This window comes from Rhipicephalus sanguineus, chromosome 4, assembly GCF_013339695.2.
Source record: "Rhipicephalus sanguineus isolate Rsan-2018 chromosome 4, BIME_Rsan_1.4, whole genome shotgun sequence".
Taxonomy (NCBI): Eukaryota; Metazoa; Arthropoda; class Arachnida; order Ixodida; family Ixodidae; genus Rhipicephalus; species Rhipicephalus sanguineus.
In genome coordinates, this window is record NC_051179.1 from 188,693,459 (window position 1) to 188,714,239 (window position 20,781).

General features: G+C 47.4%; 1 protein-coding gene across 1 annotated transcript; it reads left to right on the forward strand.

Annotated features, from left to right (window-relative positions):
• The first annotated feature begins 1,795 nt into the window (after nucleotides 1-1,795).
• On the forward strand, nucleotides 1,796-20,396 carry LOC119391928 (oocyte zinc finger protein XlCOF20-like). Its single transcript, XM_037659577.1, has 4 exons — nucleotides 1,796-2,315; nucleotides 10,680-11,079; nucleotides 13,917-13,972; nucleotides 20,311-20,396. Exons 1-4 carry the CDS (start codon nucleotides 1,796-1,798, stop codon nucleotides 20,394-20,396), a joined length of 1,062 nt encoding a protein of 353 aa, XP_037515505.1.
• The last annotated feature ends 385 nt before the right edge of the window (nucleotides 20,397-20,781 follow it).

Sequence of the window (20,781 nt, forward strand, 5' to 3'; positions counted from 1 at the left end):
ATCCGTGGTGCCGACGCAGCTTCTGTTCTGCAAGTCGGTTCGACGGCAAAACGCGCTCTCCGCAGAGGCTCGCGACGTCTAGGCCTATCGGTAGCGAGAAAGTGCGACGGCGATTCATCGGCGGACGTGGTCTGTGCCAGAAACGCTGCTGATAGCTCGTTTCAAGCGTCGCACGGCACGTAAGGAAAGAAATGTTCAGTAATAACTACATGCGTGCCGCTAAAATGTCTGTCACTTCTGTTTCTGGACATCGCGGAATGAAATCTGGGATCGCTCGCAGTAGATATATGGAACAATATCGAATTTTCCTTCCTTCGCGTTTATGGAAGAGCACGCGAACGGTGGGAACGCGTTGACACTTTTCCTCAGATATACTTTATCCATGGATCTTCATCCAGAAGAGCTTTTTCGTAATTGCTTATACCAGCACATCCGAGTTTGTAATCACTCTGTGGTAAATACCCCCTAAAAGGCCCTGCCCTTTCGAGCTCACTTGCTAGGGTTCCAATTAGAATTTTTGCTTGCTTTTTTAAAAATGTCATCTCTATAATAAAAATATCTCCTGGTCGGAGCAGCCGCAATGCGCAGCTAGTAGCGGGCCCGTCGCTGACGGCTCACAGTGAAGCGGCTACCCCATGTTACCCGTCCGCCCCGCGCTTTCGAGGGTCAGTAGCTGACGGTTAAAAAAACTCAGTTTCGCTTAAAGGCGAAGCAATGAATGCGATACCAAAAATTGTATTGTTAAACGAAGTAAGGCAAGCAGCTAACTCTTTTGGATCCGATCTCGCGTAACTCAACAGAACGCTGGTTTAAGGGAATATAGCCGCTCCAGGAACCGACGCGTTTTCGTGCTCTGAGTTCTCTAAACGCGAAGTAAACGTTGAGAGCACAGCAATTTTTTGGAACCGTCTCCCGATGCCTCGAGATAGCGCGCGCGCTAGTGACTGCGCCCTTCGAACGATGCGGTCCCCTCCCCCCCCCCCCCCCCCCCACGCTCCCCCCTGGCGTCTCTTCATTCTTCTTACGAAAGACGGGCCACGGCCGGGCTAGACCGCACGCGCGCAAGAAGCGAGCGCGCGCGTGCGGTCTAGCCCGGCCGTGGACGGGTGGGGCGTTTCCTCTCTGTTTTGATGAGCAATCGACGGCAGGCCTGCATGCGGGAAGACTTTATCTCATGCGCTGTCCGTGCGGCGGAGACAGACGGCGGGCTAGTTTAATCTCCGCTTCAGCCGCGTTCGTCGCCAGCGCTCGCGAACTTTTACCCGCGGCTAGAATGCGCGTGGGGATGTTATTAATTTGGACTTTATACGGAAAATTACGGCAACGGCGACGGCAAAAATCCGCCGAGAGTGTGCATATAATTGCTATCACAAAAATTTTAAAAAATTGAGGAGCCAATTCACTCTGTGAAGTGCATGATAAGCGAAGGTGTTTCGCGCATGGCACAGAGGTGACATGGTGGAGGACAGTTTGGTATGTAAGGCCAGGCTGTTAACGTTCAATACGCAATATTAATGCGAAAGCCTTAGATGCTTTAACAAACAAGAAAATTGACCGTCCGCGCGTCAGTCCGATTGATGCAAAAAATAATCATCATGTGATGGCGCCACCATCCCGTCATATAGATCGTCAAAACTTGTGACGTCATCATGGCGTCACATATTGTGATGTCACGTGATGACGTCATCACAGGACATCGACGCTTTACACCCCCCTCCCTCGAAACATGCATTCCATATTCCACGCAGAGAGGAGGGAAAAGAGGGCGCAAACTCTAATCAAACGCTTTGGACCAATGGACCACAAGTTGGTTGCGTACGTGGACGCGGCAAGTGGCAAGTCGGGCGCGGCGGTCGCCTCGGTGGTCGACGGCCAAGGTGCCCCCGTATCGGCCGCCACCATTAGAAGCCGCAACACGGAGACGGCTGAAGAACTTGCAATAGCGCTCGCTTGCGTTGGAACGGAAGCTCATTTTATAATTAGCGATAGCAAAACGGCCATCTGGAATTTTGGAAAAGGTCGGATCTCGCCCGAAACGGCAAGGGTTCTGTCCGGTAGACGGCTGAACAGAAAAATCAGCCTAATTTGGACCCCAGCACACACGTCCGTTCCTGGCAACGAGGCGGCCCACGAGTTAGCCCGAGCGCTCTACTTCCGGGTGACTGTGGAGCCGCCCGACTGCCAGAACATGGACGAGCGTCTGCAAAGTTACACCGAAATCGTTGAAAATTATCGGCTACTTCGCAGAGTGGTGCCACCACCGGATAAAAGCCTGAACAATAGGGAGGCAGTCGCATGGCGGCGCCTGCAAGCTGGCAATTTTGTAAACCCGGTCTGGGCATATCATATTCAGAAAGATGATAGGCCAAACGATAGGTGCAAGCACTGTGGGGCGAGAGGGACCCTCGACCACATAATCTGGGAGTGTGGTAGCTCCCCAGGGGCTAAATCAAGTATCAATTGTAGAGAGGCCTGGAAAGCCCTGCTGCGGAGCGAGGAACCCGCTTCACAGCAACAAGCCATCCGCCTGGCGGAAGAAGCCGCGAGGAGTCAAGACCTCTTCGCCTGCTTCTAATCGCGGAGGTGCCGGCCCCCGTTGCCTAGGCCTATGTGCCGAGGACGGGGAGTAGGGGGCCTCCTTTTCTGGCGGAACAATAAAGTTGTTATCATCATCATCATCGACGCTTTACACTGCTTCCGTGATCGGTACGCCGATCATGGAGCTAGCGCAAAACCAGGTGAGGTGCAGAAAGCTTGCAGAGAGAGATGGGGAGGATCAACTCGTCGATCGAGAAGAAAAAGAACCTGGCTTTCGCCTTGGAGTTTTCTTAGGGGAATGCATTAGGCACATTAGGGCACTGCTGTACATCACGGCGTTTGTCTACCACGTCTGCTGATAACCACATAGATGTATTTAGAGTGTTATTTCATAAAGTGCAATTTCATTGATCTGGCATGCTGTTTATTTGCTAGTGTCGGAAATAATCGCCGGAGAGGTTAATCCAGAACACTCAACTGCATGAGCTCTTATTTTTTCATTAGCGAGTATGGAGTTCTCCTGAGATGATTTTTTTTTTCATAAGATTTGCAATGAATCGAAATATTTCTAGCTCTTGTTTAGAGCCCCATAATATTTATTCAGGTGCTTGAATGTTAATGCAATATGCTTCTGTAGTGCACTCTGGGGTGTAAAATTCGCTGCTCCAGAGTGCTCCCAGATGCAGAATAATCTGCTCCAAAGTGCTCCAAGATGAAACTTTTTGCTGCTACAAAGTGCTCCAAAACGGAAATTTCGCTGCTCCAAAAATTGCTCCAAATCAGAACTCCTCGGTAGCATCACTGAAAATGTGTCAAAGCACAATTTTGCGGTAATCGTGTTATTACTTACTACGCCTGCTATTTTACTAATGTTGAGTTATCACACATGATTTTGTACTATTTCACTACAGCAATCCAGCTGTGACCAGAGCCAACAGACAGCCGTGCCAACCAGCTCCATCCATCTCAGTCGAAGGTTCTCCAGGAACAAGCGGCGTGAACAAAAGGCAAGGCTTCGCCGCATTGAAAGGAGGCAAAGGGTTAGTAACCTGCGTGCACCACACGTTACTGAAATTTTGTAAGAAATTTAGTGTGCGCGTCATTCAACGCAGATTGCGCTTTTTTTCTGGATATCGTTGTTTTCTTCTGGATGTTTTTTCAGTGTTCTAAGTTCTTGCTTACCCAAAGTCATCATAAATCATAAAATGCGATATTTTCTCGCTGTCCTTGCAGTTGCTTTTTCTGTAGCTGCAGGCACCTCAAGATGCTTATAGACATCATTTGGGGCAGTAATTATGAAATTTAAATTTATTAACTTTTTAATTAGGGGAGTCAGGCGGTTATCTCAAGCGGGAGAATTGAAGCTCTTCATGCGAAGAATGCATCGCGGCTTTGAGATGTAGAAAAACCGGCCTCTAGTGATAATTGTGGCGTAATGAAATTCAACCAAATTCAACGGAGAGACACAAGCCGAAGCACCGACGAGCGCAAAGAGCAGAGAAACAGAATGACGTCACTGTTCAAGACAACAATTACAGAGGTGTCTGGACGTCTGAGAAGAATATGGCCGTTGCACTCTTCTGCGTTTCGGTTTCGCTGCTGAACTTGGGTGAATTTCGTTCCATGCAGTTATTACTGGAGGCCGCATTTTCGCAATCCCAAAGCTGAACGGGTTTTTAGCATGAAGGACTTCAATTCTCCCATTTGAAATAGCCGCCTAACTAAACTAATTAAAAGCTCATCTAATAACACTTTCCTAATAACTGTACAAAATTAGGTCTTTAGCCATCTTAAGACGACTGCGTCTGCAGAAGAAGTAATTGTGAAGGCATCAAACAAATATCGCATTTCCCTGATGTTTGAGGATTTTGGACACATTTCCTGAAAAACCCGCTCTGTATGTCCTACTTGTTATACCCGCAAATAACGAATTCAAGGAAGCTATAAGGACCATCAATTGAACTGTTTTAAGGTGGGCTGAGACCTTGAAAGTGAGTTTCAATATTTCGCTGTACATAAGTGGTAATGAAAGCTATGGCTATAAAATTTGCAAAGTAGTTAGAGGTAGACGCAGGTTGCAGTGGAGTTCAAAAGTAGTTTCATGTTTTATTTAGTACTTTTTTGTTTTTTCAATTTTGCGACATATGTATGTTGTTAAGATCTGCTATTTGCAGAGCATTGCAATTTTTGTGCGAAGGTAGCCACTAACGCCGCGCGTTACAGCGGTGGAACTAAAATAGTGAGCGTACAAGAAAAACTAGGTTTGTTATTTTTTTTTTACGTTTGTCGATGTACGAAAATTGCCGCTTATGAATGGTTTCTTTGTATACTAAAAAAAATAGGAGTGCACCTAGGCTACTGATTGTAGTTCCAGTTATGTGAACACCACTAATTAACACACGTGAGAATTTTCATTTGCTTATCCCTATCGGAAAAAACAGCGTTCCCAGTGCCTTTCAGCGCACTGGGTGGCACTGGAAATGCTGTACATTGCGTCCCAGTGTCCTACAGCGCGCTGGGAGGCACTGGGACACACTGTACAGCGTGGCCAGTGCCGCCAAGTGCGCTGAAAGACGCTGGGAATACTGTACCCAGTGGCCCAGTGTCTTACAGCGCACTGGGAGGCACTGGCCACGCTGTACAGTGTCTGCCCGCGGACTGGCAACACTGGCAGCACATTGGAAAAAACAAGCCGCACTGGGTGGAATTCATACAAAATTTGGTATTGGGTCGCGAGAAGTCGAAAGAAAAACTTATCGACTATTTTCAAAATATTCTATTCTGTGTCCTACACATATCTAGCTTTAGCCTTAGTTAAGGGACGGACGTACGTACACGCTAAAGCAATCATCTGTCGAGCGCACGTGCTTTCGCTGAAGTGTGTGATCGAGTGTCGTGTATGTAGTTCATATACCTGCATCGAAAGAACTTATCATTCGCAACCCAATATGTCATTAGCATTAGTCTGATAATAACATCAACCTACTCTACCAGTCAGTCCTTCAATGTGGGCTCGTACCGCTGAAACCCGCACGTCACCGGCAACAGTGAGCCAATGTAAGGCTCAGTCTCGGCGTTTTTAGCTTGTGATTTGTGTAATCGAAGGTGCAAATATGGCCTCGCTTCAGCCAGGTATGGTCGAAACTACATTTGAACGGTTATTAGATTCTTCGTAATTGAATATCCACGTTCTTCACAGCGATCGCGGCGCACGGAGTACACCTCTAAGCCTAACGGTTGGTTCGGCTAGTGTGAACTAGTGCGGCTGTATATTACGCGGAACGTAAACAAAGTGGACGGAAAATATGTTCAAACGGGTGAAGAAAACTAAAGTGTTCAGTGTGCAATTCAGATAAACATTGTTTTCAACATAGGTACGACTAACTGCTTAGAGAGTCAGTGCGATCGCCGCAACACATCTGCGGTTACGGTAATGTTTGTTGCGGCAAAACGTGCCAGATAGACGTTCTCATCCTAGGCAGCACATAAGAAACAAACTATCTTCTGTTAGGTCCTCACGAGCACGAAGAGACTGAAATCTGTTTTTAAACGAGAAAAATGAAAATACTGGCTACCGGAAGTAGTTATAACATGAAGGAAAAAGAATCTATCTCTCCTCTTCCAGGTGTGGCGTAGCGGTAACGTGTGAGACTCAGGATGCACGGTGCGTCGAGTTGGTAGGTTCGATTCCCGCTCGCCCACTTGTTTTTATATTGCGATAGCAATTATTTGGACAGTCTCGGCTCGTTTTTTCGTCCCCGTTGCCGCCGGCATGCACCGTATATGTATGAATATATATCTATCTATATATATATATATATATATATATATATATATATATTAAGTCCCAAAGCAAAATAATTCAGAAAAATGCTTCCGAAGCGCGGAATCAAACCAGCAACCTCTCGCTCTGCAGCGCGTGGCGCTAGCCATTACGCCACAAAGCAGATCCTTCAAGTAGCTAACGGCGAGCGTTATATACACACCCTTTACCGCTGGCAGGACTCGGAGACGGCAGGCGTTTATAAGCGTTTCTTCAATACCAGCGAGATGGCGCGAGGAGCGCAACGGGCGCAGGGAGCCTTCATGTGCGCCCCTCCGTGCCTCCGACAGAGGCACGGAGGGGCGTGCATGAAGGCTCCCTAAACGGGGGCATTTAAAAGTCTTTGGCCAGCTCGCTCGCTTCTTCTAATATTTGCGCAGAGACAACCTTGCCCTTCCGCTGTCTGCTCGTCTCGAGGACAGCTTTTCTTGGCAATGAAGGTCAAGCTACGGGGCAGCGCGTCTGCACATGTACTGCTGAGCGAAGTAGTCCGGTTTTGGCGCGCGTCTCGTAACGCCGTGGAAAGAAATGTCTAGCGTTGCATTTGTCGACGGAAACGCTGCTTAGCCTCTAAGGTACGGGTAAAAGGCGCGACTTTTTCACGCACGCAAAAACGCAAAGTGACAACGTATAACGTAAAAGAAATACATATATCTCGCTTGTGAGCGCTGAATTCCGTCTCAAAAAGCTACATGTAGAAAAGGAAGGAGTATTTTATATATCTCACGCAGAATATACAGACGAAATTGTGGGACTACGTTAATTAGTGGTAGGATACGTGCACTGTGGCTCTGTAGCCTTCGCTTCATTGCCAAGAAAAGTTGTCCGTGAGTATAGTTGCGGCCGGGGGGCAGATGTTTATGCAGCGTAGCAGCGCGTCCACCAGGGGCCGCTTTTCTTGCTATCGCATTCATTGCTTCGCCCTTGCGGCGAAACTGTGACTTTTAGATGTGAAGCATCTTATAGCGGAGTTCAATCCGGTGGTGGTGGTGGTGGTGTGCGGCGTGACCAGCCTTACTGCGCATGCGCAAGCCCTCTCCACACACCTCCTTTTCCCCTCACCCTCTCCACTTCCCCTTTACCCCTCAACCTTGTTCCCCTCTCCCTTCCCTCTCTACCCTCTCCACTCCCCCTCTGAAACGCGGGCTCTACATGCTGAAACGCTGCTTCGCATCGTCTCATGGTCCCCTTTAGCGGGAGATGGTGTGATTTTTTTTCGGTGTTTTTTTTTTGTCGCAGTGCTCGTGTTTCAGCCCTAATTACGATCTGGGCATGACCACAGTTTTTAAAAATGATTTAAAGCCCGATTTTGGCTCGTAACGGGTGTCCCATAGTGCAGCGCGCCAGCGTCCAGCGGGCCCCGTGCAGCGTGCCAGCGTCCCAGTACCCAGCGCCACACTGGTCCAGTAATCATGTATGGCACTGAGACAGTGCCACTGGGTTTTCCAATAGGGATGTCTTATAGCTCCCGAGAAAAAGATACACAAACTCCAAAGATATTGTTTTAAGAAAAACGCAGTAATTACGTATGGGTACACGCGCATTTCCTGTCTACGCCTCAAAGAAAAAAGGACGAAACATTATTTTTTAGGCCGCGAATTCCCAAGTGTGATATATTTTCTGAAAGATGAATAAATTCTCTATCAGGTGACTGCAAAATCCCAAAATTGATTATTTTTTTGACCAAACGAAGTCTCACCCTACCCTAAGTGTATCGTAGTAATTGTGACGTAGATGTGAATAATGTAAAGTGGACGAAAAGACAACTTGCCGCCGGCAGGTCCGGTCCCTGCCAGGGGCGAGTTGTCTTTTCGTCCACTTTCTCCACATCTTTGTCACAATTACTACGATGCACTCAAAACAGTTTAATTAACGTCCTCTATGCCTTCCTTGGCTGCATTATTTATGAGTTTTCAATAGTGTTTTATCAAGAGGGAAACGAGCACCTAAGGTCCCCGTCTACTTGATCAACTGTAATGTAACTTACATCGCAACCATTACGTTGTGACATGCGCGTACCACGACCATATGATCTTTTTCTTTCTCCTTTCCTGCCCTCGTCCTGTTAAGGCCTTTCTGTCCCGAATGCCTTTCCCCTATACAGAGCCGAATGTAGGTGCCTTTACATACGCCCGCAAAATTATCTGTTTTTCGATAAAGAGCTTTCTCTCTCTCACCCTTTCAGTAGGTGGGATCCGAACCCGCAACCTTCGAAGTACGCATCCGATGCTCTACCGATTGAGCTGTGACTGAAGGCGCTTCCCCGTCACCTTAATTCATTTCTGTTTACATCGTGATGAAAAAATCCCCCTCCTTTCGTTCTAAGATTTCTCTATAATTCTCAATGTATCCATCAGAACTTGTGGCATTAGACCGCGGAGTGCTCAGTATAAAGAAACTTCTGGGCCCGTACGTTGCCAACGATAGCCTTACAGTAATGCGCTTTAAAGGGACACTAAAGACCAAAACGATTTCTCTCATATTAGTAAAGTACTCTTTCACGATACCAATAACACCACGCTTGCTGCGAGAAGACGCTCAGTAAGCGAGAAAACGCGCAAAAACAAAATGTGGGTGGCGACGCCACGTAGAAGTTTCCGCACCATTCGCCGTGACGTCACATGTTTTGACGGCGCCTACTAGGAACTACGTAGTTCGTAATCGGTAAAAATGAAGTACATTGTCTTTCGAGGGGGCCATACACTTAACATACCAAGTTTGGGGTAATTTTGTTGAGCCAATGGCGCCAAAATACGATAAATACACCTTGAAATCCGTGACGCCACGCGGCGAGATTTCAGCGCGAAATTTAAAAATGAAACTTTGAACTTTATTTTCTCCTCTATTAATAAACCTATGACGGCGAAATAAATGACATTAGAGTTCTCAGAGCACAATTTATCGATCTAAACCGATTGATTGTTTTGTCTTTAGTGTCCCTTTAAAAGCGTTAAAACGCTTTCTTGAAGGCTGCGCCATTGCTCGAAACTACTAAGGCATTTTAAGGTCACTTAGTATGTGTAAGTCCTACTTAATAAGTAGAACCTCGGTGATACATATCTCAAGGGGGATCGAAAATATTCGTAAACCCGAAATTTCGTATCAACAAAAAACTGGTAAAATCTGTTTTCAAACCACGATATGCGCACAAAACATTTATTTTCGTTGAAATAACTCGTGCATGTCTTTCATGGAAAACACGCGAACGGACCACAAAGGGACGGTGCAGCTGGCTGCCGCGAACGCGCGCCTGAAATCTTCGCGTAATGTGACCCGAAAACCATAGTGCCATAGTCCGCTCCACCACCGTCATAAACAAAGAACCACAGGAACGCCGCGTGCCTTTTGACGACATCATATTCTTTAATCGACCGCTGCGTCTAGCGTCACTATCGATGACTGTGTCGATATCGACCGTGGTTTCGTGCACTGTGGTCACGGCAAACGGTAGTTTCTTTTTGAATCCGTGTTCGAGGGCCGCGCACGTGCCTTCAGAACTACGTCGTTGCTATCTATGATCGCGTCTACCGCGGTTTCGTCCGCCGCGGTTGCGGCAAGCAACGTTGCGTTGACTCTGTGAACGTCGGATGCGCATGTATATTCGTAGTTTCGTCGCCACCATAGGCGATCGCGTCGATAGCGACCACGGTACCGTCCACAGCGGTTGTGGCAAACGATAGCCATTGTTCTGACAGAGTGTGCGCTCGCTCCTCTCGGTTGTTGCTCGACGGTTTCGGTGCCAAAGTTCGTATCACCCGTCGCGACGCGGAAAAGCGTTCGGAACATCCGAATTTTGGTCCATTGGACACAATGGAATTCGGCCGGGAATTTCACGAATTCGCAGTCAGCCGGGTTCGTATGACCGAGACTCTACTTACATGTATGTCCTATATAGTTATGATGTGTTAACTGCTATGTTGCCCATATGTGAGCATTCATCTACTTGATGACTATGGACGGTATGAGGGACTTTATTAATTGCATTGGATACATTTTCTTTTACGTTATTACGCTGTTCATTGACATGTGTGTTTTATGTTTTTCCATCTACTGTTTGTACGTTTATTTGTTGCCTTGTATGCTCGATCCGTTTAAGAGCTAAGAAAGTAGCCGGTGCCTTATTTCTGCGCCAACGTCTCCTTCCCGTCGTATAGATAAAAAAATGTGTTCTTCAGTCGCAGGTCCTCGGACAAGGTCAGTGTCTCCCAGCAAGAGAGAGACGGCAAGACTACGGCCACGAGGTCCTTGCAGTGCGGAATATGTGACAAAGTTTTCAGCCGCAAGGCGCGACTGCGAACACACTTGTTCGCTCACGTAGGCGAAAAACAGTACGCCTGCGACGTGTGCGGCAGGAAATACGCGGAAAAGAAGAATCTTGTGATCCACAGTCGCACGCACACGGGCGAGAGGCCCTTCGAGTGTTCGTCGTGCCCGGCCACGTTCACCAGCAGCGATATTCTGAAGATGCACATGTTGACCCACACTGGGGAACGACCGCATGAGTGCAACGAGTGCGGACGGAGATTCGCCTCGAAATCAAGCCTCGGGCACCACGTACCCATTCATTCGGGCAAGAAGGCGTTCGCCTGCCACGTCTGCGGCCAAAAATTTTTCGAGAGAGGCACACTCCAGCGCCACGCCCGTACGCACACTGGCGAGAAGCCCTACGTGTGCCACCTCTGTCCCGCCACGTTCGCACACTTGAGCACGCTGAAAGGGCACGTCGCAAGCCACACCGGCGAGCGACCTCACAAGTGCGACATATGCGGGCACAGTTTCGGATCGAGCTGCAACCTTTCCAGACATATGATCGTTCACTCGGGTGTGAAGAAGTTCAGCTGTGAATTTTGTAGCCGCCAATTTAGTTCTAAACAAAACTTGACAACGCACACCCGCACGCATACGGGCGAGAAGCCGTATCTCTGCCACCTTTGTCCTGCTGCGTTCGCACACTTGAGCACGCTGAAAGGGCACGTCGCAAGCCACACCGGCGGGCGACCTCACGGGTGCGACGTATGCGGGAAGAGGTTTACCCGAACAGGGAACCTTTCGCGCCATAAGCGCACTCACTCAGCGAGTCGCTAAGCCTGAGTGTCAGTTCCTGTAGCAGGTACATTTTACGGCAAGGTATACCTCAATGCCGCCATGACTGCAGCTCGCACAGCAAAGTATTTTGAGACCGCTGTAGTCAAAATGATATTTGACATTGTTTCCTGTATCTATATATTCGTTCAGTAGAGATAAAATCCCCTTCATGCATGTAGCATGTATAATATTGCTGTTGTCTTATCATAAATACGTTTGTTTTCTCTTTGTTTACTTTATTTTGCATGTCTTGTTTTCTTGAAGTGTCCTTATAGAATATCTGCTTTGGTAACATAATCGGTTCATGTAATTGCATATTTATCGAGACTACCTGCTAGCCATTGGCTATGGATCTCGCCCGTATTGTGCATTTTCATGTACTAACAGAACTTGAAATAAAAGACGACTACGATATTCCGATAATGAAAACTGGATACATGCAGCGAGCATCAAGCATTCATAACCTGCAGATTTCTTTGCTTCAGAAGTGCACACTAGTTGAGTACTACTGGTTGCGACATATGGGACAGCAACATACGGGTTAAATATTCGCAAGGGAAATGTTAGGGACCGCGTAATGAGCCATGGAACGAAAAAAGTTTGGCATAAAGTTAAAGGTGCCCTGAGGAGTTATTGACAGTTTTGTGCAAACCCGTTGCGCTGGTAGCAATAGTTGCATGGATCGAAGATAACTTGCTTGCGCTGTAAACATGTATGTTCAAAATCATTTAGATGTCTTACACGCAAGCTTCCGTCCGCCATCTGTGAAATCGGCGTCGTGGAGTGTGTCCGTATGTGTCCGCGCAAAGCAATTCCATCTATAGCACTCTCAGCCAGGTCCGCCTTAAAACAATGCATATAACCGGGAGAATAGGTCAAATTCTCAACGCTTATAAATGGCTCAATGTAAGTGGCCTAAACCAATGCAGCCCAATATTAAGCGGCCTATTTTATGAGGCTTTTGTATATGCGGCTCATGCATATAAAGGCCAAAAGTATGCGTCCCATGCACGTGCGGCTCTTCTATATTCGGCCTATTGTCAGGAAGTAGTTTTTCTTGCCTTACAAGGCCGCTTAGAATGGGCCGCATGCCGACAACCTCGTTATGCGAGACATACGTCAAATTTGTCCTACCTAATAGGCGATACTTTTCGAAATTTGTTTGAAGAAAAAAGAAATTATACTTTTTTTGTTGTTGTTGTGCATGCCTTTTTTGTATTCTCCTTGTTTTCAGCCTTTTACCTTACGAGGATGCATATACACATTGCTAAGACACTGGACAGAGACAACACACATCCACAATGGGGTTATGAAGCGAGGCCAACCGCATGTCAAGCAGGCACTTTAACCAGTATAGAGGGGAACCGGAGAGCGAAGAGGAAACGTCGCGGAGGATGGGCATTGCGAGCCAAGAGAAACAACGCGGCCAGACGGAGAAAACATTCTCGTGCTAATTAATTTATCGGGCATAGTGTCTGGTCGCAGGGGCACACACGAAGACATCTCACTCGATGACCCCGAACGTCATTTTCCTTTCCACACTGAGGGGGGTGGGGGGGTCAAGGCGTAGCAGTACGCGCCCTTGTCGTAAGCTCCGCTACCAGCAAAATTTACACTGGTGTTTCATTTCGTGAACTCGAGCGACATGCAAGCGAGTGGGTGCCGTCCCAAGTGCCAGAGGAGGTCAACAGAGCACTTACCCGGACCTTTCCCTATTTAATTAAAATATGCGTTTAATTCGCAAGAAACCAATTCCCACATATGCGTGGGACCTGCCGGAATTTTTCCGATCGAAGCTTTTGTGAGTTACAGATTTCGGTGGCGGCGGCGGCGCCATAGTTCGCGAAAGACTAGGCGTCGGCTAGTAATCAGAAATGCGGGTGTACACAGATGTGAGCTGCCCCGCTCACATGCGTTATTTGAATGCTCCGTTTTTCATGAAGTGCTGCTCGCTCGGCATTGCGATCTTTTATCGAGGCCACTTGTCGCTTGACGTTGGCACATTTCGTTGTTGCCTGGATAGGAACGCATGTCAGTCGTTGTTGCCAGTAGCAACTGAAGTGTTGCGCTGCTAAGCACGTGCGTGAAAGTCCGGTCCCTGGCTATGAGGGACAACATGCCGTTCTCCCGCAGTAGAGTACTTTGTAATTTAAGTCGTGCCCACTTTTTAAGGCGAAAGAAATGCCTCACTAAAAGACGAAAAGTGATCATCGGAGGCGTCGGAGTGAACGCGAAGTTAGGCAACACACGAACTGATGTTTGGTCTACATTAAAAGTGGACGGCAGTAACAATGCTCATAAGACAACTTGCAACAATTTGTTCAACGACAACGTATGAAACAGTCTTGCAGTACACGATCCTTCTGGCCGATGAAAGCGAGCACACATCGAGCATATATAGGCAAGCACACTCACACATGTATCAAATCAGTCACATTCATTTGAATGGTGAGCTTGAATAAATACGCAGATGGGTGCAGCAAGATGTCAGTATGAACATGAAGGAGTACCTGAGTCTGAGAAGATGTGAGTATGAGGTGAGTGAAAGCCGTACGAGAGCAACTGTGTGTGCGTGTGTGTGAGAGAGAGAGAGACGTGAGTACTAGAACATGATCGAGTACTGTTGCGCCTCATCTACCTTTCTCCAGAAATCCTATGACCTCTGCAGTTTCCGGGAGTCGCCATGTGAATGCACGCTCATGTGTGCGCGTGTTGGTGGCACTTGTATGCGGACAAGCATAAGTGTGCATTGCGCAATGTGCACGCAACGGTATAATGCTCCTGGTTGTATTTAACAACCGGTCATAATCATCCCGTTACCGCGTGCATCGGGTAACACGTCCAGTCGGAAACACTTAACACGAAAGGGGTTTATCCCAGGGTCCACCGCGGCTCCACTGACGTATTTCCGTCACGGATATGATGACGTTGTAAAATATACACTAACAGATAGTAAAGAAAAAAAAAACTAGAAGAGAGTTCCGTTGCGGGCAGTCGAACCTACGACTCCTCGGTCCGCAGTGCGAGGCGCGAAACCACTCGCCCACAGAGCGTTTTTTTTTCTTTTTTTGCTTTATTGCCTGCTTCCAGACATAAACCACATCACATACACATAGAATAAATAACATCAAATGTTGTCCGTCCTACTGGACAGACATCAATTTTAAAATTCCTTGAGCACTGTCAAGGGTTCCACTCTCGATAACCACTCAGGTACAATCTCCTGCGTTTCCTGCAATTCAACAAATTTCGACATACACTGTCGAAAGTACATTCTTGCGGGCCTTGCATCTGGATCGCGGTGAAATCCTGCCATACGAGCCCGCCATAGACAGTGGAGGCCGGTTAACATTATTAAGTCTAACGGCAATCCATTCTCATTATCTATTGGGAGAAACCTGATACCGTATTGATCTAACGGGAATTCCTTCTTGATTGTCCTCTGTAGTACATCCCAAAAGTACACGCCCTCCCAGCAATGTAAGAAAACATGGTCAATAGTTTCTGGCTTATTACAGATAAGGCAGTCTGAGCCCCAAGGTAAGAAAAAACCACGCTCCTCAAGGAATACCTTGACATGCAATGTGCCTGTGTGAAGCTTAAAGAAGAAGGACTTCGTGGAAGGCGCCACTTGCATTCTTTTAACCCTTTTTAGCACGTCCTGCCCTTGGTCTCTACTGTGCATGGCTCTGTACAGAGGGACGGGTAAAATGCATCACACACATCTTTGTACAGCTTTTTACGTGACACTGAGAAGAGATACTCATTAGAAAATCTAACAGACAAAAAGCGAATACTTAGAATCACCTCCTTGAGATACCCGCAGACTGCGCCATTCATGTGATCTGTACCAACTACATATCCAGGTAGAGCCCTGATGAGCCTCAATTGGCACACCCTGCGCAGGAAAGGGTCACTCACATTACGGAAAAAGAAGAACCTGCTTATGATTTGCCGAATTGGGGAAAGTGCTTGGGTTTTTGGCACGGGTGTGGTCATCTAGACCAGAATTTTCGCCAATGTTAAAGTGGGGGACGACACCTGCCAAATATCTAGGTGTACCGCTCGAATACTACAAAGACAATGATAACTATTGGCAAGAACAGGCAAGAGTAATTCAGTTGAAAGCGAATAGGTCGAAGGGTAATCACCTATCAATGTTCTCAAGAGCTACGGTTTGCAATTTATTCTTCGCGTCGAAACTGTGGTACGTGATGCAGGTATTGCATTGTTCACGGGCAAATATACAGAAATTTCATCGTGTCTTCGCAATTTTCGTGTGGGTCTCTAGTTGGGAACGATGCAGTCGAACCAATCTGTTTAGACGAGTAAAGAAAGGAGGTCTGGGACTGCCACACCTTTTCACTCGCCCACAGAGCGTACATTCTTCAGCTTACTAACTGCGAGCTATTTATATACGCCATTTACCGTTGGTACTCTGAGCTCGCTGGCTTCAGCGTGTTCTTGTTATAACTAACGAGATGAGGCGAAGAGCGCACAGGGCGAGCTTTAAAAGTCGTCGCCCCGCGTGTTGCGATGCGAGCGCACCTCTACAGGGGGTGTCTCTCGTGCGCGTGCGCTTATCTCGTGATGGGGGCGCTTTGTACGTCTTGTGCTTTCACTGCAAAGTTTCCGTTGACGTTACAGAGAGCACGAAAGTCCCTTCGCCCGCTGCAGCGGCGGCGTTTCCGATAGGAGCGCGCTACTCACACACAACGAAGCAACAGCTGTGACAGTTGTTAGTTCGCCCTCGTCCTGTGCATGTCCTTTTCGCGCGTCCTTTCTGCTTTAGAGCGCGCTGCAACTATCGAGCTGCTTGCCGTTCTTCGCGTGACATTACAATTTGTTGCTATAGCATTCACTCCTTCGCCCTTGTGGTGAAACAATGCACAATAAGCGCTCAACTACTTCTGTCAAGACGCGTTTCACTTTCGTGTTATACCGATTCCTATGAAGGGGGATCAGCCATGATTTTTTTCTATAATCGCGGTGCACCAACAAGGAACCTAAATTGCCCAGCGCAAACCGTAGCAAGGCAGTGCGGTAGCTTTCAAATTCCAGTTTTAAATATTAGCGGCCCGTACTCGATTTATGTTTGAATCCTTAAAAAAATGTTACTCTACCATTCACATAACGATTCCGCCTCAAATACAAATGCAAAACCCAGGCCAACGCCTTGACAACTTTTTTTATATAAAGTTACAGAACTGGCTGCCCATGCATATATTGTACAGGGAGCGTGCCAAGAAAGCCCTCCGTCGTGCTCCCCACTTCCACCGTATAGGTAATATGTGCAAGACAAAGGATTAGCCAAGAATTTTTTTCGCGTGGGGCTGAAAGGTACTTTATGTATGCTCGTGCATGCGTTTGTATGTTTGCGTGTATATATACACATTCAAAATCAAAAAATTTCGGGAAGGCAGAGGGCCCTCCGTCCCCAAGATACACCAATGGTCCGAGATACTGGCTTCGGGGCGCCCCGCAAGACGAGGGCTACCGACGCGACGGCATTTCCGCCGTCTCCCCCATCCAAGAATGGAACCGCCCGAGCACGACGCGCGCATCGAGCATCAAGACACCGCCCACAGCTCACACAGCGGCCTGTCTGGATCGCGCGTCTCGCTACGAAAGTTGCGTCTGTGGGTCGCCTGAGGCTGCCTGAGGTGCTTTTCCGTCGCCCCCATCCGCTCTTGGCAAGTGCGTCTGGATTTTGTTCAACTCCACACAACTCCTCGGCTCTCGTGCAAGCCTCTCTCGCAAGGCAGGTATGACAACTTCATTTTCCGTTGCATGCTATCGTAGTAGCCAGTTTAAATATTAAACATGTCGCAGAAAGGCGAAGTGCGCTTATGTTGTCCGTTGACGTAAAACTCTGCCGTGAAACTGTTCTACATCTTTTGCGTTAGCGCAGCGGGTTCGCTATCTTTATGCAGATCGAACACGGCATTCTTTACTTTGCGAAACAGTGGTTCTTTCCTACGTAGTGAGGGTGACTCTTCTCGAATATGGTTAGTGAGTATTTTGTAGCCACGCTACAGTGTACTCTAGCCACGCGGCAAGCTTGAAACACTCCGTAAGCCGCATGCGTCGAATTTGAAAACTGGACGCGCCCACTCCGGCAGAGGGGCGAGCGGCTGGTTACCGGAGTTTCGGCTGTTCTTTTTGGCTGGAATGTACAGTACAATTTGTGCAACTTCACGCAAGCGAGTTGATGCATTGAATAGCAGCACTTGTAACGCTGTCTGAAACTTTCTTTGTAGCACGTAGAAGGGGATGACTTTGCGTTGCGGAGGTTATTACTCGACCATTCACATAACGTTTTGCGTTATGTGAATGCTCAGCGCCTGGGTCAGCTGACGATGGACGCAAAGCCATTTCCCAGACCCTTTACACTGTCTTGTCTCTTTGTCAGTGGTCTTAGAATTATCAAGGCGAAAGCTTTAGACGCCTCATGAAACGCGAAAATCGACCGCCAGCGTCGGCCGCGTCAACACGAGCGATGGAACAAATCACGTGATGAAGTCAATATGACGTCACTCTGCCGTCATATAACGTGCGTGACGTCACATGATGACATCACCACATGACATCGTTGTTTGTCAAAGGTTGGCCGATCACGGATGCAGCGCAAAAGAAGCTTGAGGTGCAGAAGGCTTGCAATGGCTCCGATCCTGGAGATAGTGAAAAAACACGTTAAGCTTGGAAAACTTTCGGAGTGGGGGGGGGAGGATCAGTACATCGACTGAGAAGAAAAATGAAAATAAACTTGGCCTTTGAATCGTCGTAGGCGATTGTGTAAGGGACCCTGCGAGCTTTATTTGGCGATAGCAACTAGATATGGACACTTTCGGCTAGTTGTTGCTGTCGCCGTCATGCTCCGTATAAAGTCCAAATCGATAACATCGGCGCGTGCATCGTTTGTTCTACGCGCTAATAAAACCGCGCGAGCGCTGGGGACGAGCGCGGCTGACGCAGAGATGAAAAGTGCCGGCCGACTCCGTCGCACAAAGGGCACATGCGATAACATTCGACCCGCGTGCGAGGCCTCACGTCGATGGCTCGTCAGGCAGAGTGGAAACGCCCCGCCCGTCTTTCCTAGGGCGAAGGAGCGTGAAGGGGCGCCGTTGGGGCTGGGGGGAGGTGGCTGCGTCGCTCGAGCAGCAGATGCAAAGTTTGATGATAAGGGCGCCGTCACGAGGGCTGGCGCGCACGTTATCTTGATAAATTGATATACATCCGTAAACCGATCTTTTAACAGAGCTGCTTAAGCCGACCGTTAGTCCGTGCAGAGCAAGCGGAAAACTATCATCATCATGAATCCGCACACGCTCCATTCGTCCACTTCTTCATCTGCTTCGCTACACGGAGTGAGATGCAATAACGCTGATGGTCTAGATAACGTGTACACGAGATAAAGATAAAAAGAGAAATATAGAAGAAGGGATGAAAGGCCGAAAAATACAATAAAGAAACAGACACCAAAAAGAGATTAAAAAAAGGGGCAAGAAAGAGAGAGAATTAAAGACAGATCTAGAAAGACAGAGGAAGCGAGAAAGAGAAAGAAAGGAAAGACATAGAATAACAGATTGAAAGAGCGAGAAAAAGAAGGAAATAGTGTGTGAAAGACAGGAATAGAAATAAACGGAGGCAAGAGAGAGAGAAAAAACCGAAAGAGAGAGAAAATAACGAGGAACAAGGCAGGCCGCCCTGCTCCGTTCTTGGCTCAGGCTTGGCAGTGCAAAGGTGCCTTAATTTTTTTTTTTGTGCTCTCGGCTCTTGCGACAGACAGCACGAAAACCGCGTCACTGGCTGGAGCGGCCGTATTCTTTTACAGCGACGTTTTGTAGAGTTACGCGAGGTCGGATCCAAAAGAGTTAGCTGCCACCCTTCCTTTTTAGGGGCGAAGTTCCTTATAGCGGCACCCGTTCGTCCCCGTCGTAGTAGTGTGTAACCAGTCTTAAAAACGGAGGGGGCGTGCACACATGAAGGCTCCCTAAAGACAATGCGCTGCGACAGTACGTGATATGTATCGACCTCTCCTCTCCTACGCTTCCCCCTCTTTCTCCTCTCCTCTTTCTCCTCTCCTACCACGTGGAGATATAAATAACTAACCGTTTAAAAATTAACACACAAAGGTTGATAACGTGCCTTTGCCGAAAATAGGCCTCCAACTATCGAATCGTCGGTCAGTCAGCGTGTCTTAGGCACATATTCCTGTTCACACAACCTCTATAGCAAATTGCGTTTTCATCATTCGGTTCCCACCTGTATTATGGATCGACAGCAGTATTCATAGGAACAGAAGCTATAGCAACGACAACTTGAATAGTGGTCACTCTTGGAACCATCTTGGAAGTAGCCGTACAACACCTATGAAATTAACATAGGGACCATTTCTTCTCAGTTAAATACTGGTCACCCTTTAAACCGACTTGTAACTACGCTCTTGTTCTTAGCCCTAGCGCAATACCTAGCAAAAGTACATCTTGGTGTTAGTGAAAACGCAACGTGTTAGTGAAAGCGCATATCGCCATCAATCCAGTGCTTCTGTGCCTGCCTAAATAGTTATGACTCCGTACACATTTTTTTTCTCATATTCATAATGTAGAGTAGAAGGCCGGAGCACCAGACCTGAGACGAATTCCATGCCTCGCATCATTCAATTTTTAGGCATCCGGTGAATATTTCGACACCCTAATGAGGAATCATTCTACTTGATATGTGCTCGAGTGGTTGGTCTGTAATAATCACAGGCGAGATACAGAACGTATCAAAGGTAGTTTTGCAATAATCGCTTTTCACTTGATGTCCTAGGTCACTAATGACGAGCAATGATAGGTGATTTCTATACTATTTTATTACAGGCATCCAGCTATGGGCAAAGCCAAAAGACGGACCTGTGAAGAGGCCTCCAGCCCTATTCAAGGATCCCCCAGGAAACTCCGTGTGAATACGAGACAAGATTCCGCTGCATCGACAGGAGACAAAGGGTTAGTAATCTGTGTTTGTCACACGTTTCTGAAAGGCTGTAAGAAATTTCTTAGTGCTGATACTCAACCCAGATTATTTTTTCATTGATAAGAATTGCAGTTTCCTACCGCATAGTTTTAATTTCTTAAAGCTTTCGTAGCTTTTGCACTACTATACTTTATATTAGCATGAACAATTGCAGTTTAATAATGTGGAACATTACACAATATTTCCTGTGGAAGATGCGAGGTTATATGGTATCTTTGTTTTTTTTTAGGAGAGTACTAACTTAAAAAGTTAGTGTAGCTTGCACAAGGCGCAATGCTAAAGAGACAGCGGATCTGATGGGCACATAGGTATCTGTT

Coding starts and splice junctions, on each gene's coding strand:
- LOC119391928 (XM_037659577.1), top strand. CDS start 1,796: ATGGACCACAAGTTGGTTGCGTACGTGGACGCGGCAAGTGGCAAGTCG. Junction 11,080..13,916: donor CACTTGAGCACGCTGAAAGG/GCACGTCGCAAG, acceptor ATAAATACGCAG/ATGGGTGCAGCAAGATGTCA. Junction 13,973..20,310: donor GTACCTGAGTCTGAGAAGAT/GTGAGTATGAGG, acceptor ATTTTATTACAG/GCATCCAGCTATGGGCAAAG.